The sequence below is a fragment of the Paroedura picta genome, chromosome 8 (assembly GCF_049243985.1).
Source record: "Paroedura picta isolate Pp20150507F chromosome 8, Ppicta_v3.0, whole genome shotgun sequence".
Classification (NCBI taxonomy): Eukaryota; Metazoa; Chordata; class Lepidosauria; order Squamata; family Gekkonidae; genus Paroedura; species Paroedura picta.
In genome coordinates this window covers 1013431-1031636 of record NC_135376.1, presented here as the reverse complement: position 1 = coordinate 1031636, position 18206 = coordinate 1013431, and the positions used below count along the sequence as shown (strand labels likewise).

Here is an 18206-nt window from a genome sequence, read left to right as displayed (position 1 = left end):
CAAGTGCGTTGCCATGTTGGTCTGAAGTAGCACAACAATAATAGAGTCCTGTAGCTCCTTTAAGGCCAACCAAGATTCATTCAAGGTGGGAGCTTTCGCGTGCAAGCACTCAGTCTGAGGAAGCACTCAGTCTGAGGAAGCACTCGAAAGCTCCCACCTTGAATAAACCTTGTTTGTTCTTAAAGGTGCTATTGGACTTTGTTTTTGTTGTGTTTTTGTTGTTGTTAAATTTTTATACCACCCTCCCCAGGGGCTCAGGGCGATTTATAACATATTCTATAAAGTACACAATCATAGACAGCCATCTAATCTAATAATCTAATAAAAAAAACAATTTGCTACTATTAATAAAATATTGCAATTGTTAAAATTACAGGTTTTAAATTTTAGCTGACAGATTCAGGCACTGTTTGCTTTAGTTTAGGAGTTTGTCGCCCTTCTCATGTGAGGAGGAAAAAGAATGAAGTGCCCAGAGGATGTTTTTGTGGCAACTAGATCTTGTTTTGTCGTCTATCACTACATGTTCTTGTGCATGTGAGGAGGCCAGTCACCCTGATGGTCCAAGCTGAGATTTGCCAGATCTGCCAGGAGCATCGCTGAGCAGAATACCAAGGGCGTCCTGCAGGGGGCATCAGAGGAGATGCATATAGGTAGGATTGGAACTTCCTGATGATTTTCAAATCTTCTCCTCCAGTGCCTTGATTGGCTCAACAGGAGACTTCCTGCATTTTGAACCCATTTCCTCTCTGCTTGCCTCCAGAACAGTGGTTGAACTGAATGCAGACAAGAACTAGCTAGCTGGTTTGGTCTCTGTCACTTCCTATACGTAGTTGTTTCCCTCCATAAACAAAGCTGATTTATTCCTTCAGGCAGAGTGGTGCTTCGCCCTCTCTGCATATTCCAGCTCTGCCAACAAGTTGTACATTCCCCACTGAGAGAAACAGAACCTGGATGAAGCCGGCTGAGTGACCTCTCTAGGAAAGTGCAACAAATGTGTTTTGCAAGCTGGCTCTCCAACGAAAAGTCCTTTGCCAAAGCTGAAATAAGACAGGGTGTCTTCCGGGCAGAGAGGCCTTTCAGCCTTCTGAGTCCCAGATGTGGGGATGGACAAACCGCTGCCGGGCCTAAGCGCCTTCCTGGGATGAACATGGTTGGGGGTGCCTGGGCTGGGGCTCTCTCCAAGGGCAGAATCCCAGCGAGGAGGAAAGACACAGACGGCCCTTTCTGGAGGTGCCCACATTGGAAGGCCACATGAGCACCCACTGGCTCAGACCATCTGTCCATCAAGATCTACCCCGCCTACTCAGACTGGAAGCAGCTCTCCAGGGACTCGGGCAGAGAAAGGTTTTCCCCCCATCCCCTCCTGCCTGGTCCTTGGGAATGGAGATGCTGCCGGGGATGGAGCCTGGGACCTCTGCATGCCAAGCAGAGCCAGGGCCCCTCCCAAAATCAGTCTAGTCTATTCAGACCGGCAGCTGCTCTCCATGGTCTTTCCCATCCCCTCCTGCCTGGTCCTTTTTACTTGGAGATGCAAGGAATTGACCTTGGGACCTTCTGCAGGCCAAGCAGAGGCTCAGCCCCTGGACCGCAGCCTCTCATAGAATCATGGAGTTGGAAGGGGCCATACAGGCCATCTAGTCCAACCCCCTGCTCAACACAGGATCAGCCCAAAGCATCCTAAAGCATCGTTCCCCAAGGTCTCAGGCAGAGCGAGGTCTTTCCCCTCACCTACTACCGGATCCTTCTAACTAGAGATGCCAGGAATAGAACCTGGGACCTTCTGCATGCCGAGGAGATGCTCTGCCATTGTTCATGCAAAATGCATCCGAAAAGACACGTTTGATGCAGCACGGATGCCTCCCTCTGAAAATCCCAGCCCGTCTCTTGGCAACTTTAAGGCTTGCTCCTCTCCCCAGACACTTCAATCCCCCAGAAAGCTCAGAGGGCAGGGAGGGCAGTGAACCTGGTGGCACCCTGAGCTGGAGGGGGGGGGGAGGCCTTAATCCGGGGAAGGGCTTGAGCCGATTATTTGCACCGATTAAGCCATTAAACCCTCCAGCTTCATAAGCTTCTGCCAAGCCTCCTTGAAGGCACGCTTCCTTTCCGGACTGTGACGGCGCTTTCTAAATCCAGACCCTGCGGAAGGCGCAGGAGAGTGAGATGCCACTTCCGCTGGAAAATGCAGAACAGGCGGAGCGGGGAAAGGGCAAAGGTGCGCACAAGGGTCCTGCCTGCCTCTTGGCCCGCCAAGGGGTCCTGCCAAGGCAGGGCCAGGATGAACAGTCTCTATCCCCTCCTAAGCCCTGCAGGGAGCACCGAAAGAGATGCATAATTAGCATAGATAGGATAGGAACTTCCTGACGATTTTCAAACCGTCTCCTCCTGTATCCTGATGGGCTCGGCAGGAGACCTTCTGCTTTCGGAGCCCACTTCCTCCCTGCTTGCCTCCAGAACAGCAGTTGCGCAGGAGAATGACTGCCTACCACAGCTAACAGTGCTGTCTCTTCTCTCCTCTCCCTGTAGGTAGTTGTTTCTCTTCATGACAGACGCTAAGTTATTCTGGAAGCAGCCGGTGCTCTGCCCTTGACAGACTCTGCCAGCACTAGCTCCAGGACTGGCCTTCTTCACAAAAGGACTGCGATCAGCATTTCCTCTGGGGAAAAGAGTCTGGAGGTCCATTATAATCGCAGGGCCCCTGGGAGGCTGGCCGTCCTTCAACCCTTTGGGGAGGTCAAGACCCCCCCCCCCCGGCCAGGGCCTTGGACCTCTCTCTCTCTCTGTGTCGGGCCAGAGGCAGCACATGTCCCTTGATGAGTGGCAGGGAGGGTGGCAGCGCCCTGGGCACCGCCGTCCTTCCTGGTCTGGTCTGTGGCTGGGAGGCCTGCGGGTCCGGCCAAGGGCTTGGCTGGAGATGGGTCGGGAGGGCGCTGGGCACGCGGGGCGGCTGCGGGGCGGGGCGGGGGCGGGTCCTCCCCTCCCGCCGGGCCCCAGCAAGGCCAGCCACGGAGGGCAGAGCGGGGCCGGCGCGGCTAAGAGCGGAGGGCGCCCCTCCTCCTCCTCCTGCAGCCAGCGGGGTGACCTTGGGCCAGTCCCAGTCCTGTTAGCGCTGTTGGGACGGAGCAGTTCTCTCCGGGCTCTCTCAGCCCCACCCACTTCACCGGGCGCCTGTTGGGGGAGAGGAAGAGAAAGGGGCTGGGAGGAGGGGGGGGGGGACTCCGGCGGCCTGGCCTGGATGCCATTCGGGATGGGGGGGGGGCGGGCGAGCCCAGAGTAGCGCCGGACTCAGTTTCCCAGAATGCCGCGGGGAAGGGAGGGCGGGCGAGCACCTGTCGGCCCCGCCCCCTGCTCGGGAGGAGGGAGGGAGGGAGGGAGGAGCGTCCGGCGGGCTTGCTCGGGAGGAGACCCCGCGCGGGGCGGCGGCGGCGCCATGGCCGAGATCGGCATCGACCAGTCCAAGCTGCCCGGCGTCAAGGAGGGTGAGGAGGGGGCGGAGGGGGGGGGCGGGCGGGGGGCACCCCGGAGGGCAGCTGGACGGGCGTCCCGGGGGGGGGGTGGCGCGCCGCCTCCCGCTGTCCTCTGCACAAGGCAACGAAGGGGGGCGGGGGCGAAGGCGAAGGCAGCGCTCGAGGGGGCGCCTCGGGAGACCCCGCCCCTGGCCCGGCCGCCTCCCTCGGGGGCTCCCTGGTCGCAGCCCCCCCCCGGCCCGCGGTGGCCCCGGGTCCCCTGGCTTTGTCCCCACTGGCCAGTCGCTGGTTCCGCCCCCCCCCCCTCCGCGACGACGAAGGCACAAGGCTTTTCCTGCAGCGCAGAAGCCCGACGCCTGGCGCGGGGGGGGGGGGGTCTGTGCCCATCCGGGGGTCCACGGTGGGGCTTGGCCCTTCTGCCTGGGCCGGGTGGCCCTGCCCCCCCTCCCCGCCCAGAGCCCCGCCGGCCGCCTGCCTGCCTGCCTGCCTGGACCCCGCTGCTGGGCAAAGAGGGGGGGCCGGCCTGGGCTTCCTGGCAGCAACCTGTTCTGGGGCCGGTCTGGAAGGACACCGGGGCGTGTTGCAAAACTGTGGTGCGTTGCAGAAATGCAAGAGGAAGGTCATTTGTTTATACTAGATGCAGTTGCTCCTCTCCAAGTCACTGGGGGGCTAGCAGGAAGGGGCCAGGCAGGCCATGCAGTCCCAGGATCAGCCCCCAGCATCTGCCCAGCCAGTGAGGGGGAGCTCCCCACCTCCTTAGGCAGCCCCTTCCCCTGCTGAACTGGACTCCTACAATCCCCCTCACTGGTCGTCTTCAAGCAGCGGCTGGACAGATCCTTCTCCTGGATGCTTCAGGCTGATCCTGCATTGAGCAGGGGGTGGACTAGATGGCCTCTTTTGCCCCTTCCCACTCTAGGAGTCTAGTTCAGCAGTGGAAGGGGCTGCCTGAGGAGGTGGGGAGCTCCCCCTCACTGGCGGTCTTCATGCAGGGGTTGGATAGATCCTTCTCCTGGATGCCTGAGGCTGATGCTGCCTTGAGCAGGGGGTTAGACTAGATGGCCTCCATGGCCCCTTCCCACTCTAGGATTCTAGGAGTCTAGTTCAGCAGTGGAAGGGGCTGCCTAAGGAGGTGGGGAGCTCCCCCTCACTGGCGGTCTTCAAGCAGCAGCTGGACAGATCCTTCTGGATGCTGGAGGCTGATCCTGCACTGAGCAAGGGGTTGGGACCAGATGACCCCATCCCACTTTGTTTTAACAATTCCATATTTCTATGAACACCAGTGGGGAAGGCACTGGGCTCCCTCCCCCCCTGCCCGGCTCTGACAAAGGGAGCTGCCCAAATTTCTCTTTCCTGGGAGGCAGGAGGGAAGTGGCAGTGGGGCCATTGTGTGTCTCAGTGATCCCGCCTTGTGTCCTCTGTGTGTGTGTGTGTCTGGGGGGGGGGGCTGCAGAGGCCCCCAGAGAGGGCACAAAGCCTCAGCTGTTCCTTGGCCCCGCCCTCCCCGCCCCATTGCAAAAAGGCCGGGAGGCTCTTAGAAGGTGCCCTCCTCAAGCTGCTGCTGAGCTGGAGGGAAAGGCCTTGAAGCCTGGGGGGGTGGGGGGTGGGAAGGCCTCTTTCCTTGAAAGCCCCACGGGGTTGCCATGAAGCATCTGTGGCAGGACCACGAGGAGGAGCAGGAGGACTCCTGGCTTTCATCAAAGCTGTGGATCGAGCCCCCCCCCCCCCGAAGGGCCTGTGCCCGGGAGCTTCTTCTCCTGCTGGGGATGGTTCTTTGTTTGCAGAAACACCCCCCCCCCCAGTAGCCAGCCCAAGTCCTGCTGGCCTGCCACAGAATTCACTGCAGGGCCCCAGAACGTCCGAATGGCTCAATGGTCACCCCTGAGCTGGAAATCCCTGCAGATTTGGGGACGGAGGCTGTGGGGAGGGGGCTCTTTCCGTATGTGAGGCCAGGGTCTTCTCCAGGGGAGCCGGTCTCCTTTGCCCGGAGAGGAGCTGCAGCTTTGGGAGATCTCCAGGCCCCACCCGGAGGCCGGCATTCATCAAAAAGGCAGGCACTTTAATGTTTTCTTTGTGTTCTAATAACTGGATCATTTGGCTTTTTTGCTTCCTCAACTCACCCAAGGGGAGGGGTTTGTTTTTTTTTCGGGGGGGGGGGAGTCCAAACCAGGCCCCAGACTAGTTCCAGAATGTGGGTGTGTTGCAGGGATCAGTAGCAGCACACCTGGGAGAGTTTAGGTCTCATCACTGATTAATTAGATTTACAGCCCGCCTTCCTCCTGGGACTCCAGGCAGGTGACATATAAAAATATCCCCGTAAATCCCAACCCGAAATCAGCATTAATCCCCAAATTACTACGATGGCAGCATCCCTCCTCCCTCCTGAGCACGCCTAGAAATCCCCCCCCCCCAAAGAGGCATAAGATTCAGGGGGGTCGGCTTGTTGGCTGGAAGCATCAGGACCAACTTTGAGTCCAGTCAGACGGGGGAGGGGGGGGGCTACCCTCAGACCACTCCTCCGGAGACTGGCACACCCCACAGCTGTGAGCCCCGAGTCACTGCTGAGTTCTTGCGAGGGAAGCCAGAAGGTTTAGCTGAAGCCAGGGGGTTTCTTGGGAGGGGGCTTGGCGTGTATTCTGAACTCTGCATCAAGCAAGGAAATCTCCCCCGGTCCCATGGGCCAGGGAGATTTGGGGCCTGTGCAGAAAAGTACCTTTTGCCCTTCCAGCTGATTGCTTCCCCCTGCAATGGTGGGAAAGGGGGTTTCATGGTGCTTGAATCAGCCTGGGAGTCCTGCAGACCTGGAGGCCGGGAGGCCCACTTGCCAGCAGGCCCCTGAGGCCAAACAATGGGCCAAGGAGCCAGCCGGCGGCGTGGAGTCATGGCCGTCACCAGGGCAACCCTCTGGTGCAGGCAGCGGCGGGAGTCTCCCCTCCCTCCCTCCCTGCCTCCCTGCCTCTTTGTTTGTGCGGGCAAAGGGCACTGGAGTCCTCCCCGTGGGGCAGAGCAGCCGGGCACTCGGCAGCTGTCCCTCCCTTCAGAGCCTGGCCGAGGGGAGGGAGGGAGGGAGGGAGGGCTCCCTTTGTGCCTGCCCTGGAAGCCCCCGTGGGGCTGGGGGTCTCTTGGCCAGCCTCTCAGCCTGGTCTGGGCTGAAATCCTGCCTGGCCTCCACCAGCCTCGGGGGTCTGCAAAGAGGGGGCTGGCACCCTCCGAGGCCCCAGGTTGCGCTTCTGGCAGGCATGGCTCTGCGGATGGAGCATGGGGGATCCGTCCCAAGGGGAGCGGGACCTCCAGTGGGGCGCGGTGGGGCAAACGTAGCCCTGGATTGCTGTCCATGAACTTCCTAAGCAGGCTCCTCTGGCTGAGAAAGACCTCGAACCGGAGGCTTTTTAATGGATTGTTTACACGTGGTGTGTTTTCTAGCCATTGTTGGTCGTGGTAGTTTGTATTATTGGAAACAAGGTTTGTTTCACAGACACTCAGTTTATGTCTTTGCCGGCTGCGGTGTTTGCATGTTTACGTAGGCCGGAAAGAAGAGTTGGAGCCGAGAAGGCAGCCCAGACCCCCCACCCCACCCCGTGCCCCATACCATGCCCTCCAGAGCTCCTGGGCCCCCCTCAGAACTCCCGCGGTCCCCCAGGGCTCACTGACCCCCGGCTGGGATCCCTGCTCTGGCCTCACTGCTGTCCAAGTGTGTTTGTGACGCAGGCGGCTGCCGGCCTGTTTGGGGGATGTTGCAGGGGTGGGGGAGGAAGGCAACCCAGAGCGTCCCCCAGTCGGACGGGAAGCCAGCCCGGCTGCCCAGGAAGGAGCCTCTCACTGCAGATGAGGCCTGGTGGCCAACAGCAGGAGCAAGGCAGTCGGTAAATACTCCTATCGACCTCTGCCTTTGCAGTGCTGATTCCCGAGCGGGAGTCTGCGGAGAGGCCTAGCGAGGAGCACGTCCTTGAGAGAGAAAGGGGGTCTGCCGGCCCCCGTGGACCGTCCATCCCAGGGCTGGGCGGAAACAAAGCAGCATTTTGTTTGCATCGATTCAGGCGGGGGGGGGGGCCCTCTTGATCTGAATCAGCAGAACAAACTTGAAGACCAGTTTTAGTCAAGGTGCTGGTATCAAAGCCCATTTTATGAATGGGCCCCCAAAGGGGCAGTAAGCAGGAGGTCTCTGCCCCCCCCCACTGGCCGGAGGGGGCGGAAGAGCAGGGGCACAGCCGGTCGAGGTGCCCTGCGGGGGCAGGAAGGCTTCCCATCAGCGGGGCCACAGAGCGAGGCCCCCTCTTCTTCCACCCTCCTAAGTGCCTAAAAGTGGCAGGAAGAAGGAGGCGGCCCAGGAGGAAATCCCGCGATTGGCCCTCAGTGGGGGAGTGCCCACTCCCTCATGCAGGGCCAGTTACTTGTTGTGCCGTCAGCACAGCAATTGGGTATTCTTAAGCCTGCAGATAAGCTTATAACTCGGATAAAACTTTGTTGGTCTTTAAGATGCCTTGTGTGCTTTTGGCGTCAGGCTGATTTAGTCTGGTGTTCCCAGGCTTGACTTTAAGCTGCTTTTAAACCAAACCAGCCCTGGGCTGAGGAGGCCTGAGGGAACCCACTGCAGAGTCCTCCCCCACACCAGCAAGTGCAATCAGATTAGTCAGTCCGAGGCCATGCGCCTCTGAACCCCCCTATACAGGGGCAGCATCAGGAGAAGGCCCTGGCCTCCCCACTCTTTTGTTGGCCCTCCAGGGGACCTGGCTGGCCCCTGGGTGAGACGGGGGGCTGGACTAGATGCCGATGTACCTTCACTGGTGTGAGGCTGGAGAGCCATCTGATGGAGAGGCTGATTCTGTGAAGGTTCAAGGGGGTGGCAGGTGACAGTGGAACAGCGATAGGGTTGTGAGGATTCTGTGATGCATCAGGGTTCTTCTGATGTTCTTAACTGCAGTGTGGCAACTGCACCCCATTGCTAAGGCAGTCTTGAGCGTAGCATTGCAGCCATGTTGCATGGACATAATCAGGTTGCATCCAGGCCTGTCTCAGTGGTTTGGATCTTTAGAATTGACTTCTGGGTGTTTTGCTTTGAGAACCTCTTGTTCAAAGACGTGGATTGGATCCGTAAGTAAGGCACAAATGATCCGGCCTGGTGACCGGCTTGCCCGTGACAGGAGGCAGAAGGATTGTGTGGCTGGATGAATCCCCCTCCGTGGCTTGTCTTGGGCACGGTCTTGTTGCCAGACTCCCTTCTGATGGGGGGCTGGGGGGGGGGGCTTCCAGGAGGGCATTGTTCCTCTCATGGTTTTGCACAGTTTATGCTTCCCAGGCCAGGAGTTTACCAACAGGAAGGGAAGTCGGCCTCCCACCCCTATGAGTGGATCTCGCTGCCGCTACAAAGGAAGCTGGTGACTTCCTGGACAGCATTTTCGGGAGGGGAGCTGGCTGCTGCCTCCTGAGATAAGGAGGCCCAAAGCCGTGCCTGAGAGAGCCAGTCCCGCTGTGAAAGACCGGCAGCCAGCCCCCGGCACGAGAAAGGAGTCCTTCCAGCTCTTGGCAGGGCCAGCATGATCCTCCTGAAGATGCTGCGGTTGCATCTGCCCCTCGCCCTGCGGTTGCTGCCCAGAGAGGGAGGAAGAAGCCGGTCTGTCTTGGTGGCGCAGGAAAGACATTTGTCATCTCTCCTTGCAGCAGGCGGGCGGCAGGTCTTCAAGCTCACGTCTGTCGCGGAAGCCAGCCCCGAGGGCGGCCAGATGCTGCCTGCCAAAGAATGTGGGCTGACTCATTTGCAGTTCCGGTGTGGAGCGGCAGCAGTGCTCAGCTGCACTTGGGAAAGCTCCTCTTTCTTCCTGCCTCCCGTCTCCAGAATCGTGGCCCGGCCCTGCCCTGCCTGGCGCCTCTGACTTTTCACCCAGCTCTTGGGCCAAAGGGAGCGCCTCGTGGCTGGAGCAATGGCAGAGGGGCAGGGAAGCTGGGTGGTCCCCCGGCCCGTCAATGAGCTGGGGAAGGCCCTGCCGTGGAGAGAGGGCCAAGCCCCCTGGCACAGAGTCCTTGCCCCCTGGGCCTTGGCCCGCTGCAGGGTCCGTGTGCTGCAGCGCCCCACCCCCACGGGCCAGGCCGGGCTGATGCCGGCAGGTTGTTTCTCACGGCCGCCGAGAACAGAAATGCTTCTCCCATCAAGGCCAAGTTGGCACGGGTGAAGCTGTGGCTGGCAGGGCTCAGAGGCGGGCTTGGCAGGGAAGGCTCTTTCTGCCGTGTCTCTCCTGCCCTTTGGAGCAGGCCTGCGGGTGGGATCCTGGCCCGGCCCTTCACAGCCTCTGGCCTCCTGAAGCGGAAGGGCAGCTGCACGGCAATTCCGCTGGCTCCGTCTGCTCGGGGTCCCCTCCTGTGGATCGCAGTGGCCTGTTCTGGGGATGCTTCCTTGGCGGCAGAGACAGAAGGCGGGCTGCAACGCTTGGTATCGTGGTTCAGAGGGGCAGCTCCTAATCTGGCCAGCCGGGGTGGATTCTCTGCTCCTCCACATGCAGCCAGCTGGGTGACCTTGGGCCAGTCATGGTCCTGTTAGAGCTGCTCTCACACGTCAGTCCTGTCAGAGCTCTCAGCCCTCAGAAGGTGCCTGTTGTGGGGAGAGGAAGGGAAGGCGATTGGAAGCCGCTTTGGGCAGTGAGAAGCAGGGTATAAAAGCCAAGTCTTCTTCTAAAGCAGGGGTAGTCAAAGTGCGGCCCTCCAGATGTCCATGGACTACAATTCCCATGAGCCCCTGCCAGCATTCACTGCCCATTCACTGGCAGGGGCTCATGGGAATTGTAGTCCATGGACATCTGGAGGGCCACACTTTGACTACTCCTGTTCTAAAGTGTCCTTGGATTACAGCCGGGTCCGTGACCCTGTGGGGTTTTCAAGGCCGGGGGGGGGCTTGCCGGTGCCGACCTCTTCACAGTGTCCCCCAGACTTCCTCGGTGGCCTCCCATCCAGGTCCTAACCAGGGCTGACCCTCCTGACCTTCCGGTGGGATCGGGCCATCCAGGCCAGGGCGGACTGTAAATAACGCAGCTGAGATGAAGGAACTTGTGCCTGGGCCTGCCCTTTCCACCCCGGTCTGTAGGCCCTGCTGTCCTCAAGCAGCTTTTCAGCTCAGTCTACCTTGGCGAGTCTTCCTGCTTCCAGTGGCCAAACCCCAGGGGCCATCAGGAGGTCCACCAGTGGGGCCAGAAGTCCAGAAGCCCCCCCCCCACTGAGGCCCCCCCAAGCACCAAGAAGGCAGAGCATCCCTGCCCCAGACACAAGAGCATTAGAGAAGCCATGTTGGATCAGGCCCTTGGCCCACCCAGTCCCACATGGCCACACCCCAGGTGCCCTCAGGAGATCCACCTGCAGGACCAGAACTGTGGTGGTCCCCCCACCCCCGGCACCAAGAATACGGATCTCCTCTTCCCCAAACAGGGTGTTCAACCATGAACCCATCCGTGGACATGTGGAGAGCCAGCGTTTGGCCACCCCTGGCTAGACCTTGTGGCCTCTGCTCCAGATGTTCATCCAGGCCCCTCCCCTCTTGACGCTGCCCCATTGCCTGGGCCCGTGAGTTCCACGTGGGCGAAGAAGGCCTGCCTGAGACCTGCTCTGAGCCTGCTGCTCATCATTTCCACGGAGGGCCCACGAGTTCTGGTCTGACCCGGCAGGGCTTTTCCGACGTTCCTCGGCCGAGGCCTCCCAGGAGGCACGGGTGCGAGGGTCCAGGCGAGAGTGCCCATCCATGGGCTCCTTGTCCCGAGCGCAGGACTCCAGGAAGGTCCTCTGGGGGGCTTTGGGGCACCCAGCCAGGGCTCCCCCCGCGCAGGCCGGCTAGGACAGCGTGAGGACGTGCGGGCCCAGGAGGGAATGTGCTCCGTGCTCACTGAGCAAATACAAGGGCCGCCTTCTTTCCCCGCCTGGCTTGGCTACGAAGGTTGTGGGCAGCTGCCAGGCGGCCTCCCCGTCCCCAGTGGGGTGACTTGTGGGTTGGGCTGGGAGGCAGGCCCCCTGTTTCTCTGGGGGTAGCAGCCCTTGGGGCCCATCGCAGGCCCCTGGAACGCCAAACGGGACGAGACCCAGAGAGCCCAGGCCGGCCCAGCAGCACCAGCGCTCAGAAGCCAAGCAGCCGGGGGCCTGGTCAGCACTTGGGTGGGAAGCCAGCAAGGAAGCTTCTGTACAGGGAGCCCCAGGAGCCCCAGAGCTGCTGCAAAGGGGCAGGGGAGGGCAGCCCACCTCTTCTGCCTGCCGCAGTCCGTCTAGTCCAATCTTGGAGGCTGAGCAGGGTCCCTGCAGAAGGAGGATGCAATTGCAAGTTCTGAAAATTTAGCCACAGAATAGTCATTTGCACATTGTTGACTGCAGACCTGGGCTGGAGACAGCATTTCCTCCCTGCACCTTGAGATGCTGCTGCCAGGGAAGCCGCTGCTGGGGGGGCGTAGAGGTTAGAGCAGCCTTTCTGAGCTTTTTCGACTGCTGAGAAACCCCCGAAACGTTCTTCGGGCCTCACGAAACCCCAGCAGTGGCTCCATCCTGCAGAACATGGGTGGGAAGCAGAGCTGAGGAAATGCCCACCCGGGACCCCTCCCCTTCCTGCCCCTTCCAGGCCCATCAGTGGACGTTTTGGGAGCTGCAGGTGGACATGCCCATACGTGGTCTCATCGCACGATAAATGCTTAACAAATTCTAAAAATATGTAAAAAAAATCAATTACTCCCACGCACTCAGGAAACCCCTCGGGGCCATCCAGAAACCCCAGGGTTCATGAAGGCCTTGTTGAGAAAGCTGGGGTGTCAAACTGAAGCGTAGGAGAGCTGAGTTCAAATTCCCGCTATGGCATGGAAGCTCTCCAGATGACCTGGGGCCTGCCGCTCTCCCTCGGCTTTTCCTGTGCTGATCAAGGGGAGGGAGGGTGCAGGGTGAGAAGGCCACCTTGGATCTCAGTGAGGGAGAAGGTGGGAGATAAACATATTTAAAAGCTCTGTTTGGGAGGCCAGCCCCCGGCCAAGGGGCGCCTGAGGACAGGCTCTTTTGGTGGCTGCTGGCTGCCGGCCTTCAGAGGGCGGGGGGCACAGAGGGCAGCCCTCCTGCCAACAGCGACCTCTTGCCCATTTGAAAGAATGTGCTTCAACAGGCGCTCTGAGGGGAAATTGGGGCTCATCTACGTAATTAAGTTGCACAGCGGAATGGCTGGTCCCTCTTTCCGTTCTGCACGTTCCCCTTGTGGGCTCTAGAAAGGAAGGAGAAGAAGAGCTGGCTTTTTGCATCCCGCTTTTCTCTCCCCAGAGGAGTCTCCAAGTGGCTCGCCATTCCTCTCCCCACAGTAGACAGGCACCCTGTGAGGCAGGTGGGGCTGAGAGAGCCCCGAGAGAACTGTGACTAGGCCAAGGTCATCTAGCTGCCTGCACGTGGAGGAGGGGAGTGGTGAATTGAACTCGGTTCTCCAGATGAGGGGCGGCCACTCTTAACTGAGCTGGCTCTCAAGAGTTGTTTTTTTGTCCCCTGCTTTCTACTACCTGAAGGAGTCTCCGAGCGGCTGACGTTCGCCTTCCCTTCCTCTCCCCACGACGGACATCTTGTGAGGGAAGTGGGGTGAGAGAGCTCTGAGAGAACGGGGACTGGCCCTATCTCATGCAGCTGGCTGCATATGGGAGAAGATGCACTGAGCTCCCGCCACAGTGAAGGCCTGGTGCAGGCAGGGAGGGGATACTGGGAAGGAAGCACACACACACACACACACACACACACGAGACATCTGGTTGCTTTGTGTTCCCTTCTCCTGACCAGCCGCCCTCTCTCTGCTTTCCTCCCACAGTTTGCCGGGACTTTGCCATCCTGGAGGATCACACGTTGGCCCACAACCTGCAAGAACAGGAAAGTACGTCCCACCAAGCTGCAGAAGCTGGATTTCCCGCCTGTAGCAAGTGATGTTTCCTATTGTAGCTCCATGTGCTCTGCAGGGTTCTAATTGAGCCTGTCACGAGGGGAAGCACGGAAGGCCCTGATCCCCACCCACGCACCCGGGAAAACGGCTTCAGCTGCCCTCCAGTGCTGCAGTGGGCATGGCCACCTTTCATTTGGGGGTCGCTCTGCAGCCCAAGGGGTGGATTTTTTCCCTTTTTATAAAACCGAGCTTCCGGTGGAGCTGCCTCCTGTCCTGGGAACGCTTTAGCCGAGGTGTGGCCCTGTCCCTAAGACTGGATGGCAGAGAAGTGCGCAGACTCTAGTGCTGCTCCTAATGACTGGAGCATGATGTGCGCTTTGGATGCAGAGTGACTGGGGATGCGCATCAGTGACTGGGGAGCTGTTTCCTTCTAGGTGCTTTTTGTCATTTTTCCTGGCCAGGGGGTTGTGGTTGGGGGGCTTGGGGAGGGGGTGGCTCAGTGGCAGAGCACCTGCTTGTCCTGCCGAAGATTTCAGATTCAATCCCTGTTCTTCCCAGTTGAAAGGGACCAGGCAGGAGGTGATGGGGAAGACCCTTCTCTGCCTGAGACCCGGGAGGGCCACTGCCCCCCTGAGAAGGCAGAAGAGGGCAGCTGCCAGCGTTCATGCGCCGTCTCTTCTGTTGTGCTGCCAAATGTTGTTCAGACACCACCCTGCGAAAGTGCTCAAGACCAAAGCGGCCACTGAGGAGAGTGGGGTCTTAGCCAGTGGTCTCCCCCCTCTGCCCCCCCCCAAAGCAGCCACAGGCAGAGCAGGGCCTCCCTTGGGATGCCGGCAGAGGTGCTGAGGGCCCTCCTGGACCCATGGCCTCATTGCCCATGTTCTCCTTCCCTTGCAGTCGAGCATCACTTGGCGACCAACATCCAGCGCAACCGCCTGGTGCAGAATGACCTGCAGGTAGCAAAGCAGCTGCAGGAAGAAGAGAACCGCAAGGCGCACAGCCGCGTCCAGGAACACCACAAAAACATGTGAGTGGGGCGGGGGGCAGCCACTGCATGGCAGTCTGCACACTGCCCCTTCTGCATGCTCTCCCCCTGTGCTGAGCTCCTGGTTTGCTTAAGGCGGTGCTTCTCTGCCTTTCTGAGCATGTGAGCATCTCTGGAATTCGTCACAAGGAGATGGGAGCAGCCCCAGGCTGGGTGGCTGCTGCAGGATGTCCGGGCAGGGGCCACGGAGCCGGCAGAAGCTCTGCTTGAACCTCTGGAGGGGCCTTCTGGAGGGGCCTTTCCCTTTAGCAAAGAGCCAGAGGCCAGCAGCACCTTAAAGGCGACACAGATTTAGGGCCGGGGGGAAGTTTTTGCGAGTCGCGGCTCACGTCTTCACCTGGATTCCCATTCTGTGCGACTCAGTGGGGAGCCTTCCCTGGAGACGGGTCAAGAGGGGTGCCTGAGTGAGTCTGTCTGCAGAGGAGGAGAGGGCCAGAGCCCAGCAGCACCCGAGAGACTCACACAGTCTGGGGCACGGGAGGAGCTCTCGGGAGAAGTGAGCTTTCTGAAGGAGTGAGCTGTGACTCACAGAAGCTCCTCTCCTGGCACAAATTTGGTTCCTCATTCAGGTACTCCTGGACTCCGGCTCTTTCCTGCTGCCCCAGGCAGACTCACACGGAGGCCCATCTTCTCCCTGTTGGCAGCAGAGCAGAGGACCCGCAGGGATGGCTCTAAGCCACTCGTAGAATAGGACCACCTAAATATCGAGGGCGGGGGGGTCTATGAAAGGGGTCTGTCCAGCCGCTGCTTGAAGGCGGCCAGAGAGGGGGAGCTCCCCACCTCCTGAGGCAGCCCCTTCCACGGCTGAACTACTCTGACTGTGAAACCTTTCCCCTGGTATCTAGCCGATATCGTTCTCCACATACTTTTAAGCCCCTTCCTGCAGGTCTTCCCAGGAACCTTTCCCTGCCCTCCTCCCAGGGACAGCCTTTCAGCTACTCCAGGAGAGCCTCCTGTCCCCTCTCCGCCTCCTCTCCTGCCGGCTGAGCTGGAGATGCTTCTCTCTCTCTCTCTCTCTCTCTCTCTCTCTCTCTGTCTCTGTCTCTGTCTCTGCATGTTCCTTCCCATCCGCATGCTGGAGCCCCTCCTGACCTCTCCACCCCCCCCCCCCGCTTTGCGTCCCCCAGAGAGCAGCAGGACTGTGAGATTGCTCAGGAAATTCAAGTCAAGCTGGTCTTCGAAGCAGAGCAGAGGCGGCGGCAGGAGGAAGACGACGAGGTGAGCGCAGAGGCAGGGCCGGCTGCTGTGGGTGGCGTAGAGCGGAGAGAGCCCCATCCGGAAGCTGCTGCAAAAGGTCAAACGAGACTATTTCGGGAGCCGGGAAGGAGGAGGCGGCCACGCACCATCCTGTAGCTGCTCCAGCTCCCGCTGCAGGGAGACATTTGCTGCCGGCCGCTTGCCGGGCTTGGGGCAGGATCTGGGGGGATGTGACGATGTTCGTGGGCATCCCCTGCGGCTCCCCTCGCTTAGGGGAGCGGTGCCTCCGCAGCTGCCCAGCTGCCAGAGCTGGCCACTGTTTTGTCCCGCTGGACACAGATCAGATTGTTCTCCTTCCTGCCAAAAACAAATTACTTATTGATCTCCCATTTTTCCAAAGAGGCTCCCATCACTCCTCCATGTTCTCCCGAGAACACCCTTGTGAGGGAGGTGAGGTGGAGTGTCTGTGACTGGCCTCAGGTCACCCGGCCAGCTCCCATGGCAAAAGTGAGAATTCGAACCTGGGTCCCAGTCCGACACTTTCTACACTCCACCGGGTGGCTGCAAAACGAATAGGCGGGGGGGGGGGGGGGACGGGCACGGGAGTAATGTGTCCTTTGAAAGATTGTACTGAGAAATCGAACAACATGGAAAACGGCAGGTTAAGGAAGACACCTGAGCGAGGCCGTTTACGTTTGGGGCGCTCTGCCCCCCTCCCAAACGCAGCCCTGCTTCTAATGGCAGAGGCTGAGATGGTTCCAAGTGACCTGGAGGGGTCTTGCAGAAGGGCACCCTGGCCCTGCCCGTTACACAGTCGCAGAAAGGCAGGCCGGGTTCCCCAGGGGGACGTGGCTGGAGGGAGCCGGCCGGCCACAGGTCAGCCTGGACATCTTGGCAGGTCCCAGAAGGTGGGGTGGAGCACGGAGGGGGGCAGGAGGGGCAGCGCTAGCAACGGGGGTGGGCCGTCCTGTCAAGGGTGGAGGGGAGTTGTTTTCTGCCATCCCAGAGGAGAACCCACAGATGGGAGTTAAGGCAGAGGTTTTCAGCTACCCCTTGGGGAGAACTTCCTGCCAGCGAGCTCATTGGTGCAGGGGGAGGGAGGTGTGCTTCGGCAGGAGCTCACCCCCTCGGGTTTCTGTGGTGGCCGAGGGGGCCGAACCCAGCCGAAGCACACCCCTAGAACAGGCTTCCTCGGGAGGTGGGGGGCTCCCTTCCTGGAAGGTTTCTCAGCAGAGGCTAGATGCAGCAGCAAAGCTCCTGTGGATTTCGGCAGATGGCGAGAGGGAGGGCAGGAAGGGGCGAACCCACGCGTGGATCTAACGCTGGAAGGAATCTTCCCACGGGTGGGATTGGGCCAGGGATTGAGGAGGCTTTTGGGTTTCCTCTGGACCTAAATTGGGGTCATGGGGGAAGTGGAGGGGGGCAGGCCGTTGTGAGTTTCCTGCATTGATCAGGGGGTTGGACTAGATGGTCCTCGTGGTCCCTTCCTGCTCCATGCCTCCCTTTTCCTTCTGTAGGACATTGCCCGGATTCTCCAACAGAAGGAACTCCGGGAAGAAAAGAGGCGGAAGAAGCCGACCCCATCCGCAGAGCCCTTGAGGCCCAGCCCTTACGAGGAAGGTTTCTACCAAGACAGCAGAGGTGAGCGTGCGGCTCCAGGGGCAAGAAGCTCTGAGTTCAGCCCCGCAGTCCTTCATGTGGGCAGCGGGAGGTCTGCAGCCCCCCTCGCTGCGGGGTGAGGCCTCTGAGCAGAGGGGGCCTTCTCCGGAAGCCCTGCAGCAGGGGGAGGGGGTGCTGAAGGCTGCCTCCGGGGGGGGGGGGGAGGGGGGGCTCCTGGCTGCTGGGCCCCCGTGTCGGGCGGAGCTCTTCTGCAGCTGCTGCTGCTGCTTCTGCCTTTCTTGAGGTCTTTGGGGTCTGGCCTCTCGGGGCTTGCTGGAGTTGTGCTGCTGGTGGAAGGCTTGCTTGGGAGCGCATACCGCGGTGGTGGGCGAAGTGGCCACAGAGGCCGGTCAGTGGCGCAGACTGGGCAGCTTGCTTTCGTCAGGCCTTGGGGGTGCCTCAGGAACTGAGCGGCCGTGCTCCGGAAGGGGTCCGAAGAGCAGCTCTGGCACGCAGCATGGGCCCAGGGGCTCCCGAGATGCCGAAATGCGTCTCCGTTCACCGCCTGCCGTCGTCTTTGGGAAGATTGTGTCACGAGACTGGAACCTGCAAGGAGCCGCGATGCGCTCTGACCCGCCTTTGCTCCTCCGGGATCGCTTTGGGATGAAGGGAGCTCCGGCCGCAAGGTCTTTCATGACGCACGAAATGGGGCAGCTCCTTTGCCTTCGCCGCCTGCGCTGGTGGCCTCCCCAGCTTCGCACCGCTTTGGATCCGAAGGCTTCCTCTATAGCTTGCAGGGGGTGCCTTTTGGGGGCCCTCCGGCTTCCTGGGTCTCCGCTTTCCCCCGCAAAACGGTGGCGTGTCCCAGCCCCCCTTGCCCTTTTCCGGAGTTGCAGGAGAGATCTTCCTGATCACACCACGCCCGACTGAGTGAGCCTGTCTGCCGGGAACCCACAGAGGCTGCCTTGCGGGAAATCAGGTCCTCTGGGCCTCTCAGGGTCAGTTTGGTCACCCCGTCAGGCCTCGGCAGCCAGGCAGGGTCGGC

At 60.2% G+C, this 18206-nt stretch overlaps 1 protein-coding gene across 2 annotated transcripts in view; it reads left to right on the top strand.

Annotated features, from left to right (window-relative positions):
- The first annotated feature begins 3354 nt into the window (after positions 1 to 3354).
- The window catches only part of CCDC50 (coiled-coil domain containing 50), a 28117-nt gene continuing 13265 nt past the window's right edge, over positions 3355 to 18206 (top strand). For both annotated transcript variants that reach the window (XM_077347995.1, XM_077347996.1), the window contains exons 1-5: positions 3355 to 3476; positions 13252 to 13314; positions 14218 to 14347; positions 15493 to 15583; positions 17080 to 17203. In XM_077347995.1, coding sequence (XP_077204110.1) covers positions 3428 to 3476; positions 13252 to 13314; positions 14218 to 14347; positions 15493 to 15583; positions 17080 to 17203 — 457 coding nt within the window. In that variant the 5' untranslated portion in view covers positions 3355 to 3427. The remainder of the gene's footprint in view (positions 3477 to 13251; positions 13315 to 14217; positions 14348 to 15492; positions 15584 to 17079; positions 17204 to 18206) is intronic.